Below are 16,075 nucleotides of genomic sequence, written 5' to 3'. Positions count from 1 at the left end.
TAAATTTCTCTAACCTCCAGTGCATCTACGTAGGTGTAACACAATATCGACTCCAGCCCTGCTTTTTAATCCCACCGCTGTCTTTTTCTCATATTTCTTTCTCCTCAAACCTCTATTTGCTGTGCAGTAGATGGAAGTATTACTGGCCTGTTGGCTGCTTGGCTCTCAGGGCTCTGAACAGTGTATCCTCTGGGACTAGAAAGACTTATGCTTGCTAATGGCAGCCTCTGTAACATTTCTATCAAGCCCCCGTGCCACGGACAAAGCTGCTGTCTACCTGATCTATAGGACTCTATTTATCACAGAATCATGAATCGATCCTCACTGGACAGCCAGTGAGCACTGGTGGCTGCTTACAAAATCACTGCCCTAAGCTACTGCTACAGAGATCCCATCTTTTGTATCAAGGTCTTCTCTGCAATCCAAAATGTTTTCCCAGTTCAGCATGAATTTCTGTTGTCGAGGAAAGATTGCATCATGTTTTTCTTTTGCCATGTTCCTAATGGACCCCAAGATATTTCATTATTTTGCATCTTGCCAGTTACAAAAAGTATCTCTGGTGCAAGTATGAAGACTAATTGTATTTCCTGTAATTTATTAGGGTTTGGCTTTGATTACTGTGAGTAATGAGGTCTTTTTTAGCTGCCAGAAATCCAACCTGCCTGCTGTGACACTGTATGCAGTTCCTCTTGCATTGTTTAATTTAAAGCAAAGGGGAACACATTTATTATTTATGGAAATGACTGAAGTGAATATGATGTATAAAGGAGAAAATGAATAAATGAATGAGTGTGGATTCTTCTGTGCAGTGTGAAATAATAATGTCCTGTTTCAGGACATTGCTCTCTCTGAGGATGATCCGCCTCTGCCAGCATGGACAGAATCCCAAACAGTCACACTGTACATCACATTACTAAAGCCCGGCAGGGGCCTGCATTTGCATTCTCTCTGCATTGCGGTTGATACTTTTCTCGACAAATGTCAATACTGTTGGCACACACCATTTCTCTGTTAATACCGGTTTGAGGCCTGTGTTGTGGTGCTGGTCCCAGTGCAAAGTAGATTTATCTTGAGCTGAAAGACAGTTAATTCATTAGTTGGTCAAATGAAAATTACTTTGTAACTATTTTGATAATTCATTGCCAAACGTTCACTGCTTCCAGCTTCTTATATGTGATGATTTGCTGCTTTTTTTGTCATATATGATGGTAAACTAACTACCTTTGAGTTTTGATGTACTGGTTGGATAAAACAAGTAATCTGAATACATCACACTGGGCTCTGAAAAATTAGATAAAAAAATTAGGGCATTTTTCAGAATGTTCTGCCACTTGTTTTGTGTATTTGACTAATCAAGACAAATCCATTGTTATTTGCAGGCCTGGTTTTATCTGCAGGTTGTTGGAAGAATGCTGTGTGTTATGGCTTCATTTTAAAACCACATTAAATCAGCCTGCCAGGCTGCAGAGCGGTGGACAATTCTTTGAATGTACAACATATTCTGTGTAGGCTCCAAGAGGCTTTGTTTTTACTGCTGGTGCCTAAGAGACACTTTTATTGTCCTTAATATTGTTTTTTGTTTTTGTCAGAAGCTGCTATAAAGATGCACTTTTATGTAAATTCCTGTTGTTGTCATGAGTGTTGTTGTCAGAATATGCTCTGATTATGATGCAAATGATTTGTTCTGTACTAGTCTCCAGTCACGACAACACAGTGTAGTTGGCTGTCAGTGTTTCAGTGGTGCTATCAAGTATTCCAGTGTGTCCTGTTGTTTTGACTTCTCCGTCTCTTCTTTCCAGGCACAGCACACAGTCATCAGAGGAGGCCGGATTTAATGACCCGAGCTTACTGGAAAACCTCCAAAGTAATCACGTAAGTAATGTCAGGGTTCCCCGCTGCTTGCCTGCAGTGACGGCTGCTGTTTAGGACAAAATTAAGAAGGATTTTGAATCTAATTGTGTGTGGTTGCATAATGTCTTCCTGCCATTTTAAGTGGATCATTGTAATGTGGGAGGGTTGTGTGTTGGCTTGTATGTTGTGTCTCTTAAAATGGTGGAAAGGCTGTGATTTTTCATGGCATATGCATCATGTTTTATGGTCATTTTGTTTGGATCAAAATGACATGTTTTGACAGACAAGTGGACTTTAATATCAGTTTGATTAAAATCATGCTGAAGGGTGGATATTGTCATCACAGGCAGGCAACCAAACAACCTAATTAGCATATTCTGACAAGAGCTTATCCACTGTGGGGAACTATGTAGCTGTACAGTAATTACATTTGTGTGAATGTATGAATATGTCTGGCCAAGAATTAGATGAAAGATGTCATATGTATAAAAATTTTGCATCTGTATGAAAACATGAAGTCAGACATGCATTTGGTGTCTGTCACAGGACTTTAGCTGGAGCATTACAGGTCACCTGCAGTAATGAAATGGGTGAAAACTGTGATTGATTGGCTGGTTGAGTCACTCAGCTGCAGCACAGTGTGGGGGAGGCAGAATGTCACATTTGATTATGTACAATAGCACCGCCCAGGGAAAGTAGTAATCCCACTGTGATGTTTGCTTTGTTATGACAGCAGAATCTCTCCACACATTGAGTTTGTCTAGGATCTGCTTTAGTTTCATATTGATAGTCCCACACCCACTGCTAATTATGGTGCATAACCAACCGCTGTTTAGAAACCACAGTCTCTCTACATCTCCGGTAATGATTCTGTTTGTGATTTATCTGCTGGGTTGTAGTTGTACTAATGCTTTGTTGATGGTGGATGTCTTAATATTGTAGCACTTGTGTGAATCACAGATAGTCACTTTCTATTCCTGCATGATGCTGTGATGTATTTTGAAATTTAATGAACTGCCATTAAAGAAATTCTTTAACATATATATATATATATATATATATATATATATATATATATGTTAAAGAATTATATATATATATATATATATATATATATATATATATATATATGTTGATTTGCTTTCTTGCCTAGAATTATGTGGCAAGATTGACACCACTCTTATGTCTGTTTGGTCACACCCACTTGGTCAGGAGCCAGCAGCCGGTTAGCTTAGCTTAGCACAAAGACTAGAAACATGTGGAAACAGTTAGCTGGGCTCTGTTCCAAAGGTAACAAAGTTCACCCACCAGCACCTCTAAAGGTCACTGATTAGTACATTATATGCAATTTATTAAATCTGGGCAAGAATCAAAGTATTAAACAAGACGTCATGGTTTTATGAGTGGTGATGTGCTCAACTATTTCGCTGCCATCTTCTTGTTGTCACTCTGACATGATTCTGGTAGGTGGATACTTAGCACAAAAGTGAATAAGCATATTTTCCAAACTGAATTATTCCTTTCAGTCTACAAGAGTAACAGTAAGCTATACTACTACTAAAATGCTAAATGAAGCGATACATTTCATTTAACACCTCACAGTTCAAACACTTGAGGATGCCTCTTACTTAAACATTACTAATCCTTATCATTAACAACAGTTTTGCGTGGCTGCAGGCTTTTTGGAGGAGTACTGTTGATACAGTGTTGAGGGGGATGGCAGACTAGAGGAGAGGGGAATTAACAGTGCTGACAAAAATAAACATCCCCTCTGGTGCTTTTCATGTTCTCTTGAGTCACTGGACATGTTCTCTGCCTGCAGAGTTTCAGCAGCCTTTGTGGGTGTTTGTTTGCTCGCTCGCTCGCTCACCCGGGCTCTCTGCTTCATCCTTTCTTGACCCTTCAACTTTTTCCACACTGGCCATGTCTGAAGTGATGAGTGTCCATCACTGTTGCCGTGACACTGATTACCCAGGAGTCAGTGGGGGTGATAGCTGGCAGCACAATATTAGCTGTCACATTTAATTGTGCCATCAGTACAAAGCTCAACATGCCCTGTGCGCTCAGCTTAGGTTACCACCTCCCTGGATAGCACACACATATGTTTGTCCTCCTTAAAGGAAAAACCAACAAAAGTGTCTTAGTAAGGGCTGGGCCACCAAAACAGCTTCAGCGCTGCTTGGCATTGATTCTACACATGTCCCCCCCCCCCCCCCCCTTTTTTTTTTTTTTTGCTACAGTCATCCTGTTATGTTATGTGTTGACGGGGTGATTGTTGTAATTTCGCTGCAATTGTACTTGTACTGTTACAGTGACAATAAAGCCATATCCTAGCCTATCCTATCCTATCCTAAATCTGTGGATTCTACTGTCTACCATGTTGGTCCAAAGTCTCCATAAACCGCCTTAAACCTGCATTCTAGCTAATGACCATCAGGAGGCGAATCCACTGCTTGCAAAAAGAAATCCGAAAATATTGAAATCTATGAGAAAATGCCCCTACTCCTCACTTAATTTATTACCTCAATAAATGTTTTCCTAACGAGTTTATGGTCTCAATTGCTAGTTTCAAGTCTTCTTCAATACTACATGATGTTCTGTAAAATGATTTCCCATTTCCCATTTAGAGGTAGCGTGGCTACCGTGTGATTGACAGACTGTATCACAAACAGTGACCTTCAGAGCAGATCAGATCTCCTCGTCCAAATATGGTTTCTTCTAGCTTCAGAAAACCAAGATGGCGACAGCCAAATTACTAAAGGCCAATCCCAAAGTCCCCTAAAGCCTGAGCCCGGATTGGTTGGTATAAAGAGGTATGGGACAGCACTTTGTGACACAATCACCTTGTTACCTCAACAACACCAGAACATGTTGCGTACAGTTGAGGGTTTGGGACTTTTACTTTGATATTTTTGATTTCCTCCCTTTGCTTCCTGTTTGTAAACAAAACAGTAATGATGAAAGCAGATGCGGACTCCATCATGATGCCATCATAGGACAGATAGCTACACACAGTTCTGGCTCTGAATCACTCCTGACCTCTGTGTTTATACTGATTTTTTATATTTTTTCTTGTGACGTTAATGTTTGGGTTCATTCTTTGTTTTTATGCTTCCGGGCTTCATCTGGTAACCACGGTAACCCCTGGTTTAACGCCAAAATGTAGTAACGTTTACACCGTGGTACAAAAAAACCTTCTTTATATCCAGTTTTTCCCTTAATGACAACTGAACAAGTTTTTTTTTTAATATATAACTCTACTGGCCGCTTGTGTGTGTAGCCGCTAGCTTCCTGCCAGGCTTCACCTCAGCCATGTTCGTGGTGTTGGTGCCTTTCGGGTGATTTTTCATGCAAACATCAACAAATAATCTGTCTTGTTGTCGCGTTAATTGACTAACAGAAGGTGAAGCAGTCTGTGCTCATGTTTTTTTTTTTTTTGTTTTTTTTTGAGGTGAGTGATTAAGTAATTTCATTTATATGTATGACCCTCATTAGCTAAGTATGCCATACGTGGCTTAATAGCTATCTAGCTAATCAGCGAATAATGAATTGGCCTTGAAGCCTCCTAGCAAGACCCTCAGTTGTGCTAATGATGCTAACTGGAGCGCATGCTTGCCATTGTTATTAAACCGGCATGTACCAAAGTCTTGGTTCTACACTAGCCCGCCTCTTTCCCAATTTTTAGATCAGCTAGGAGTTTGGTCGCCATCTTGTCTGTACCTGAGCTTCAAACCCGCTTTTCAGAGACTTGTGGGAGACGTTGTGGAGGCTGGTCCATATTTATGTACAGTCTATGATCATAACCCCAACACCAAGTTTAATAAACAGCGCCTTGAAGAGAAGAAGAGCGGAGAAATTGTTGGCATCTTCTGACTATGTCCTGACTTTCCAGTCTGAAACTCAACTGAGAATAAAACACACACACACACACACACAGATACATGTCCTTCAGAGGATACCTGTCAACCCAGGCCAGATTAGCATGCTGCTTGGAGGCAGAGGGAGCTTGCTCAGCCACCTGGACTGTAATAGACTCTGTGTACTTTCATTTACAAGAGGCTCTTTGATATGCCCTCCCCGCTTCATTCGTTTACTCCTTTGTTCCCTGTTAGAGATCTTTCATCAGGGTGTCCATGGCCAACAGAAGGAGCAAATTTAATAATACTGTCTGTGTGTGCACAGCTTTTTGTTAAGGGAGGGGAGTAAAATGTTTTTTAGTACTTAGCAGTCAACAATTCATGGCATATTCTCCATGTTGCTTAACTTTCTTTCTCACAGTTGTATTTATTATTGGTTGCTTTTGTTGTTGGTAAACTAGAAAGCTTAGTCTACTGTTGACCTTATTGTTAACAACCATTAGTGTCTGGATTACAGTCCATACTGTCGCTGTATGATTCAGCCTGTCGTAGCCCTGCAGGCTGCTGATATGTCGGTCTCAGCTGCAGATGCTGACTAGGAGCTGCTGGTCCTGCAGCCCTAGACAGGAGCCTCAGCAGATGCCTGTCCGAGTGTACCCCATGGCTAGTTAGTCATACGTTCCCCCTCATTAATGTTAAATGCCCTCAGTATATAGGTTAGGCTTTCTTCATTAACTGGATCAGGTTTATATTGCATGAACATGCTTGAGTAAATGTCTGTCAGCAGCTGGCAAGTCAGGGGGTCCTGCTGGCTTGTCACCAGCAATCACAAGTCTGGCTGAACCAGACTGGTTGATACTTAAGCCACATGTGATCCAGAAACTGACAAACCTGAAGTTGTTCATCTGAAGATTTAGTGGCTTTTCAGATAGATATATAGTTTTGTAGAAAATGTGTCCAGTTTTAAACTTTAATCATGTTAAGTCTGTCAAACAGTGGTGTTTCTGTCCTTCTCTTTCTACAGTATCATCAAGGCCTTCCTTGTTGTTGTGTTTGTGTTTTGTTGTGACATGTTTTGTTAAAGAACATTAAAAGTCAAAGTGCCCTTTCCACTTGCTGTAGCCTACAGCTGCTGTCATCCTGGAGTTCATGACCATGATGGCCATCTGTCACACTGCAGTCCCTGAGCGCACGGATGGAAAAATCACCTACCAGGCTGCATCTCCAGGTAAATCACACCTCCATGAACACAGTTGCCTCACAATAAGTGCCATATAGCTTCTGGATATAACATGGTGCCCATCTCCAATGTATGTATGTATGTATGTATGTATGTATGTATGTATGTATGTATGTATGTATGTATGTATGTATGTATGTATGTATGTATGTATGTATGTGTGTCCATAGGTCATTAAACAGCCTGGTAACAAACTTACATGATGAACTTAAACACACATGTGGCATGCTAAACCTCACACAAACACATGCACACACACACACACACACACACACACACACCAACTACAGCTAAAATTGCCTTCATGTGGCACAAGTGTCAAAATTACAGGAACTGTCTTTGCAAAAACTCAACACAAAGTTTACCTGCAGACCAAACTGCTGCAGCTGTTAAGTTGGACTAGAGCTGCAGGTCTGAAACTGCACGTCTTAAATTGCTGGTGTTACATCTCTGCAGCTGCGGTTAGACCTTTGTCCAGGTGCTTTCCATCCATGATACTGTGTGTCCTTGATTTTTCCCTTTGTTGAGATATTTAATTTTCCATCTAGTGACCTCTGTGCCTGAGTGAATGGAACACACCACCACAGCCTCCAGGCACCAGTATTTCATTTATATAAGACATTTATGTAATCATCAGTGCATGAGAGAGCCAGGATTCATATTATAAAATGAAATATCCAGTTTACAAAATGCATGGTGTTTGTCACTTTGATTCTGTGAACCTCACTGGGATCCTTCAGTCTGTCATATTCACAGCTGAATGTGATAGACTGAAACACTTGTCAGTCAGGAAAACATGCCCTAAAACGTATTAGAGGAGGTAAAATTAACTACTAACACTTGAAAAATGTTTTCTTGTTTTCCAAGAGTGACTGCAGCTTCTGGCATGTCCACATTGGTTTTACCATTCAGACACTGTGGTCGCCCCTTGTAGCAATATGTAAATTTCCTAAATAATAAAGGACCATCCTAATGAAGGCTGAAAATGTCACTGTGCTTAAAGGCACAATGATCCGAAGGTAAACAAAGAAGTAGCTCTCATGGGAAAAATTAAACACCCCAGAATGTGTTATTGTTATCGTAATTGACAGGTCTCTCAGTAAATGGACAAATACTAGACTGCAGCTAAATCAGAGTTGTTAATGTTTCCTGATGTTTTTGATGATATCAGTTGTGTTAGTAAGCACAGATTTTCTTTCTCCTGATTTTGAAAAAGTACTGATGAAGCTTTTAATGAACACATATTGACTGACTAAACAGGTTATACAGTTCTACAAAGAAAGGCTGCTGCTTTTCATCTTACATTTTGCTTTTGTTAAGAGAAATGACTTTTTTTGCCTGATTGCGCAGAACAATCGTGGTCTCGTGGAGCTTTGGGGTTTGAAGCTGAGCGAGCAGTGGCTGCAAAGAGAAAGCTAGTCAAGTGAACTGTAAAAAACAAGCAGAGAGCTTTTCCTCGCCCTGCAGCATCCTCATGCAAGCTGTAGCATAAGTTACCTGGTCCACAGCTTTCAGTTTGCTGCCCTCATTGTGAAAATGTGTCGACATGAACTAGTTTCATGTACCAACATGATTGTGGTGTTTATCATAACTGTTGGGTTCAAATTTTGGGTTATCTTGAGACGGCACTGTGTCTGCCAACAGTATGTGTGCTTGTACTGGTGTCTGTGTGTTTATCTGTAACGTTGTGGATTTCTTTTTGCTTTCTAGATGAAGGTGCTCTGGTGAGAGCAGCACGAAACCTTGGCTTTGTGTTTTCCGGGAGAACACCTGACAGCGTCATTGTGGATATGGTGAGCTGGATGAGACAAGTTTAATGAAAGGCATGCAAGTTATTGTACTGATGTATGGGTCCCCTTAATCATAATGCTGGCATCATGACCTCAAACTGAGAAAAGGGAAACCTGTAAGACTGTGATACTAATGACAAGTTTTTTTTCTGTCCTTACTGAATGAAACAAATATAGCTGCAGACATGAAAGATTAATATGATTTAAGAGTCAAGAGTCTCACAATAAAGCCTCTTGACTCTTAAGGAGAGACAAAATGCCCATATATGGCATGCTTAAAAATAAACCAGTAATTTTACCCTACAGTAGTTTTGATAATTTTTTATGGTTATTTATTAAAGAAACAGTTACAACATTTGTAAAATACGATAAGATTGATGCTGCTCTTATGTCTTTACTGTAAGAAAGAAGCTACAGTGGAAATTAGGAAATGTTGAGTCTGGCAGTGTACAAAGGCACGAAAATCTAAAAACTGCAAATTTCTTAATGGGGAGCAATTTCCAGACAACAAGCGGAGTTATTGACCCTGGGCAAGAAATACTCTACTGCAGAAGCCCCCATGAAACAGTAAATTGTTGTTTTTACACTTACGTTTTTGTGTTGATGAAACACTTTTCAGTTGCTTGCAGATTTTGTAACCTTTTGACAGAGCCAGGCTAGCTGTTCCCCCCTGTTTCCAGTCTTTTTGCTAAGCTAAGCTAACCGACTGGTGGTTCTTTCTACTTATTTACTATACAGACATGAGAGTGCCGTTTATTTGAACTAATTATTTAACCTCCCAGTTATTTTTTCCCTGAAGTTTTAGCGTCTCTATGATCTGCAGAATATCTGTAGGCTGTAACTTTGGTGACTAATTCACTATTTTTGTTATTTTGCTCAGATGTTCCAAAACAGACCTTGAACTAAAACTAACATGCACAATACCAAAGAGAACTCAGCCTTTTGTATTCACATGGGCCACAGCAATGGAAAATACCACATTTGCTTCGATTATATCCGGAGCTGCTGCAGTGTGTGTCCTTTCCAAAGCTTGGGTCGCTCATTCTGTTCTTCTCTTAATTGGCTAACCTGATGATTGCACTCAAAGAGGCACAGGCAGAAAGGCCAGAACCATTAAATTTTTTTTTATTCTGCTGAGAACATTTTGTCTCCAAGACGTTTGTCCAATTTTTTAACCTTTATTAGGCCTTCTAAAGCTCTCAGCATCTATTTAATCACTCTGTCTTGTACCTAGCGCTCTCTACAATTAAAGAAGTTAATTGAATTGTACCTTGTTATTCTCCCTCCATCAGCTCAGTGCAGGCAACTGATAAACACATTTAAAGTGCAATCGAGGCTGATTGGAGAAGGGTGGCAGGGCTGGCTTGTGCTACTTAAGATAAGTTGTCTCAGAAGAAGGGTGAGGTTGAGATTTCACGTTCTGGAGTATATTAACTTGTCTGTCTCTTTGGATTTAGCTCGGAACAGAGGAGAAGTACGAACTGCTTCATGTGCTGGAGTTTACAAGGTGTGACTTTGATAAAAGCATTTTTTATAGTAATTATTATGTGTATAACTGCAGTATATCTGTTGTCCATACAGGCTGTAGGTGTAGGTGGATATTTATTCTTTGCTATAAAATCCTCAGAATAATAATGTGTGATCAGAGTTCATCAGCTGCCTTTAGCCCTTGTGATTTGCACTAATTAATTGTGTGACAGAGGTGTGATATCTTGTTACCCACCTCTTTGATTTCTAATTTCATCAGACATATGCTAGCTCAAACTGTACGTGATAATTTGCTGTGGTGGCTGTAACGCCTTGTGATGTGATTTCTCTCACTTGCTTTCTCTCCTCATCCCGCCCTCTTCTCTCTCTCTGACTCTCTCTTTTGCCTTTTTCTCTCTCAGTGCGAGGAAGAGGATGTCAGTCATCATGCGCACTCCATCTGGGAAGATCCGCCTCTACTGCAAAGGAGCTGTGAGTGTCTGTCTCTCTCCATGGCAACGCATGACAGCCCATCACCATCATCACCACACACACACACAAGTGTCGAACGCTCTCCTCCCCTTATTGCCTCTCAATCTCTTGTCAGGAAATCTTTTCAGCGAGCAGCAGCATAAAGCAAGAAGACCACATTTCACACATGGGTATCTCTACAAAATAATGGATACACAAACATTATGTTTCACAGGAAGGCACTCTCTGCTATTACAAAGTACAACTACCCTCAATCCACAGTTGCAGAAGTATCTAGAACTCTGCTGGGTGTACACAGCATTGCACATTTAAAAAAAATTTTTTTGGTGCGTTCTTATGATTTGGAACATGTTGCTCTATATTGTGTTTTGAGGATCTAATAAAATTGAGTAGTTTGAATGAATATGTGCATAGTCAGCCTTGCATTAGCATGTTACACGATTCAGTATGCTTTATTTATTTACTCGTGTTATTGTGTAAGTAGGTTATAAAGACAAGCATACCAAACAAATTCAAATTTTCTGTTTTCACTTTGTGGGGTTAAAGCTTGTGTTTTATTTAAGCTGTTAGTGTTTTATTATAGTTGAACACAATATTAATTTTGTGATAATGTCAACAAGAGATTTGCTAAATGCCCAAAAAGTAAAAGTATTTTTTTCTGTGTTATGAAAGCACATTAGTCACAGAAAGGAGGTGCAAATAGGATGCAGATACATTTGTCGAAAGTGTAGAGAGTGCAACTCACAGGGGCTGTATCCAACCTAAGACACCTGTTTGCAGAGGTAGTCCAATTCCAGGAGGTTCATTTCTCTGCTCTCTGGTTGTCTGTAGCCAATGAGTGTTTGTTTCCCTTCAGGACACAGTGATCTATGACCGTCTGGCAGACAGCTCGAGGTACAAAGAGATCACGTTGAAGCACCTGGAACAGTTTGCAACTGAGGGTAAGTGGACTAACATTGCCCCCTGTCTGCCAAAAGTAAAACATTTTCTAGGATGCTTCTGATGTCTTTGCTTCCATCATTTCCTACTGGTCATTATCACCACTTGATCGTCAGTTGCAGCAGAAGTAGTAGTGTTGTTTTTCTAAGAACCTATCCTCTTATTCCAGTATTTAAGCCATATATATAAGTAAACTGAAGGAATATCAATCTAAAGCAGTGGTGCAGAAAGAAACTGCATCAGAGACTCTTTTTGCTCTGTGTTCATACTGCCCCCTTGTGAGACACAAGCAAAATGATGTAATTGGGAATATTTGATGTATGCTAAATATAGCATTAAGGACAGATTGAGAAGATCTTCAGTTGCAGCAATTTGGAGAGGCCTGAATGATATACTGTAACTTTCTGACAAGAGGAATGACAGTGAATAAGTGTTTATTTAATCTTTTTTAAATGGTTTTGATCTACCTTAAATATTATTTCCATTGAGCAGAGAATTCACAAGTTTAATTCTGCTTAGATATTTGGACCAGATCAACAGTGTCAAAATTTGTATTTAACCTTCTAGACATATGTTAAATAGGTGCCTTCATATATTGGATTCGCTGTATTAGCTTCGTAACAGGCAATATATTATTATAAATTATCCAGAGTTGATGTATCTGGTTAATTGCCAAGTCTTACCCCCAGTCAAATGTGAGAAAGGTATCCCAAAAATAGAATAAAATGTCATAAGCTTTAAAATAAATACATGTACAACATAATAAATAAAGACAGTGCAGTACACATTCACTGACAAATAACACGTGGTAGTTAGCCAACAGTGCTGTGTTGAGTTTTACATGGCAACCAGCCACCCAGTTCTTTCAAAAGGCCTGGGTTTGTGTATGTATGGACACGCTTAAGAAATAATATAATTTAAATTTTTATGTGGTATTATTCATCAGCTATACAGTGAGGAGGTCAGCGGTTACACTGCACAGATCTGTCTGACTGACATGCTTAACATCAGAGAGCTCAGTCCAGTCAAAAATCAAGGTTTTGATATGGAAAATAGTAAGAAGCCATAACGTCTGACCCAAGTCTTGTGATGCTGTTTTCCCTCATCCAGGGCTGCGCACTCTGTGCTTTGCGGTGGCAGACATCAGTGAGTCGTCCTATCAGCAGTGGCAGGAGCTCCACCACAGAGCCTGCACCTCCCTGCAGAACAGAGCCCTCAAACTTGAAGAGAGCTATGAATTGATAGAGAAGGTTTGTTCATTGAAATACTGTGAGATAAGTTTTGCAGGCCTGTAACATGAGCTGGGTACATACAGTAGATAAACATTTCACTGTGGAATGTATGTATGTGGCCACATGCTGCTTTTTTGTATCTGCAGCAAAATAAGATTTAACTGAAGGCTTTACAACTAATACTGTACTGTAATGACACCTGGAAACCTGTAAAAGTGTGCACAATTATATGTGTGTATTTGTGTGAGAGATTCAAGGTCCGTCCAGCAGGTAGGTTTGCTTTTCTGTGAGGTGGGTCTATGTGGAAGCACTAGTCAAACACAGGAAGCCACAGTCGTAAATCAACCACTTGGCATGTTCTTCATGGCTGCTCCTGGCTGCCCAAAACAAATGGAGGCAATCAATCATGAAATCAACATAAAAGCTCTCAGAGAGGAAAATGCTTAATGGGCAGAGTTTCAGACTGGTGTTGCCAGGGTTCGGGGCTCATTGCTTATCAGGGCAACTCATTTTTAAGAAATGCGCACAGTAACGCCACATGAGGGCACAATGGAGTTACAGTGAAATTTGAAAGACTGAGACATTCATCTTAAGTTACCCCTTCACATCATCTCTAAAATAAAATACTCAGGTATGATTACTTATTGTAAAAGAAAATATAAAAATGTGATTGATTCCAGATTATGCAGTCTTAATAGATATTAGTTAACGATATAAATTTTAACTTTATTCCTTTGTTATTGTCTTCTCTGTTGAGAAGCTGTTTTGTTTGATTGTTCTTCACCTGATTATTATTCTCAATAATTATTGATGATTTCCATTACTTTTCCTTTATTGTGCTTGAACAGTCAGTTGGTGTAATCCTATTCTCTAAATCATCAACAAAATGACTGTGAGTAAGAAGATCTCTTCTTACACATTAGAAACAGAGTAGAGTTGATCTCAGAGTTGTGGCAGTGACTCTCTTAGTGCTACATGGACACAGAGCTGATGAGTTATTATCGTTCCATCCTGGCTTGGGGGTTGAAATCCTTATCCGAGTGGTTTTTGTATCATAATCCACAAAAAGTGCCTTTAACAACAACAGGAACAATAGAACAATGCACATCCAAAACAGCAAATGAGGACTCATCAGATTTAGTCATGTTCTTCCCTATGTGCAGTTTTTTGTGATGTGGTTCTGACAGAGCTACAGAGGCACAGGCAGCAGGGCTCAGGTCACAACTTAAAGAACTTCCCCTGCTTTTCCTCTGCTCCTGGCTCCCGTCTCCCCTCTACCCCTGGGTCTTGTCAAATCTTTGGCCCCAGATGGGCCAGTATGAGCCCGCAACCAACCCCAATGAACCACGAAGTTTCCTGGGGAAAACACCAGCAGTATTTTGTGAGTGTACTTGTGTGGGGGAGATGGTGTCCACAGATTCACACACACATATAGGGGCACAGTGACTGATCCAAAACCCCTAAAGTCTGTGGTGGTTTTTCTGGGTGATAAACAAGAGCAGCTGATGAGGAGAAAAACATGACTGAGTGAGTGACACAATCCTGGTTCACATGTTTCTCTGACACATGGGGTTTTAAAGACCTTCCTCTGTTATGATCACCACTCACTGACTTTTTTCTGATGTAGAACCTGCAGCTCCTCGGGGCCACAGCGATCGAGGATAAGCTCCAGGATAAGGTGCCTGAGACCATAGAGACTCTGATGAAGGCTGACATCAAGATCTGGATCCTGACTGGGGACAAACAGGAAACAGCCATCAATATTGGTGAGCAGGAACAGTAAGACGACTGCACGGTATTTGAACTTCATGCTCTACTTGGATTCTGCTCTGATGTGTATCATGCAAACTGTCATGCTGTTTTATCACAGCAGTAGTACCAACAATGGTATAATTCTTGAACAGCTTTCACAGGGAAATTTGCCTTTAAATGCTTCCCTCTGCATACAGTAGAGGTCAAGAGTCACCACACTCTGGTAGTTGGTTTTCAGTTTGTTGCTGACTTGGAGGCTTGAATCTACATCCTCCGCTTAAAGTGCAGTCTCTTAAAATAAATTTCCTCTTTGTTTCACATTATGTTTAAACCAAACATACAGAATTTTAAAGCTCAATACAAGCCCACTTCTGCTACCAGCTGTCAAATAACAGGCTGATACTATACTAGAAATACAGATGAACTTGTGTTGCTGGGACTGACAGATTGGCCTCCATAAGATCACACTGTGATCTTGGATTCATAAAATCTGCAGGATTTAAAGGGGTAGTTCAGTGATTTAGTATTATATTCCCATAAAGTTGGGAAACTCACAAGACACAAGAACCATCAATAGGTATTTGCACCACAATTTCCCATAAAATTCTTTGCATCATGAGATACTTTAGTCCTGTGTGTGCACTTGGTCTCAAACCAAATGAAAAGTCACTGGTGAACCTGATCTGTGCTGTGAGAACACAGCCTTGCAGATGTTATCAGAAAAGTGAATGACTAACTCTGGTCTGCCAGTTCTGCTTATATTCCTCTTCCATAAATGACCCTGGTATTACTGCTCTTAGATGTGGCTAATTATCAAAAATGGATCAACCTTGAATACAGCCAACTTACGTAACACAGAGTTCAGAAAAATAGATATGAAAAGTACCTCCGTTTGTGGCTAAACCTACCACTGTGGCCTGACTGAATCAGCCCTTTGTGCCCACTGTGCCCAGATGTGAGGAGGCTCCACAGAAGCACAGGCTCACTGGAAGTATTTTTACAGGTCCACCATTTGACTGACTTGCTCTGTAAAATCTGTGTTCAATATTGACTTTGTTTTTTACTATTTTCCTCACTGAAAGATGATCTCCGTTGCGAGGCTTAATGGTTCACCTTTTGACATGTTGGACTGGTGAATTTAGCCCTTCATATTTAGATTTTTCTACATTTCGAGGTGGCCTGAACCACCCAAATACCACAATTGGCACAGAATGTGAGGTATGAATAAAGCTGAGTTGACTTATTTTCACATATTTATGATATTGAGGCCGGGAAGCTCAGTTTGATCTGAAACTGTAAAGACGGTCATTGTTTCAGTGTGTCTCTAATCCTGGACTATCATGACATAATGTACAGTGCCTACTCTGACGCTGCATGTCTGGCTGCCTGAGGAAAGAGCAATGTTTGCTCTGGGACTCGCTCCCAGAGCTGTGAGCTGTTTGTTGAGGGGAGCTG

General features: G+C 40.4%; 1 protein-coding gene across 10 annotated transcripts in view; it reads left to right on the top strand.

Annotated features, from left to right (window-relative positions):
* The window catches only part of atp8a1 (ATPase phospholipid transporting 8A1), a 103,353-nt gene that overhangs the window by 46,719 nt on the left and 40,559 nt on the right, over positions 1-16,075 (top strand). For all 10 annotated transcript variants that reach the window (XM_071458322.1, XM_071458319.1, XM_071458321.1 and 7 more), the window contains 8 exons: positions 1,800-1,872; positions 6,831-6,936; positions 8,659-8,741; positions 10,196-10,245; positions 10,628-10,697; positions 11,554-11,638; positions 12,747-12,886; positions 14,496-14,634. In XM_071458322.1, the coding sequence (XP_071314423.1) occupies positions 1,800-1,872; positions 6,831-6,936; positions 8,659-8,741; positions 10,196-10,245; positions 10,628-10,697; positions 11,554-11,638; positions 12,747-12,886; positions 14,496-14,634 (746 nt within the window). The remainder of the gene's footprint in view (positions 1-1,799; positions 1,873-6,830; positions 6,937-8,658; positions 8,742-10,195; positions 10,246-10,627; positions 10,698-11,553; positions 11,639-12,746; positions 12,887-14,495; positions 14,635-16,075) is intronic.

This window comes from Trachinotus anak, unplaced genomic scaffold, assembly GCF_046630095.1.
Source record: "Trachinotus anak isolate AG129_WGS33_773 ecotype Australia unplaced genomic scaffold, CSIRO_AGI_Tana_v1 ptg000021l, whole genome shotgun sequence".
Classification (NCBI taxonomy): domain Eukaryota; kingdom Metazoa; phylum Chordata; class Actinopteri; order Carangiformes; family Carangidae; genus Trachinotus; species Trachinotus anak.
This window is presented reverse-complemented; position numbering and strand designations above follow the sequence as displayed.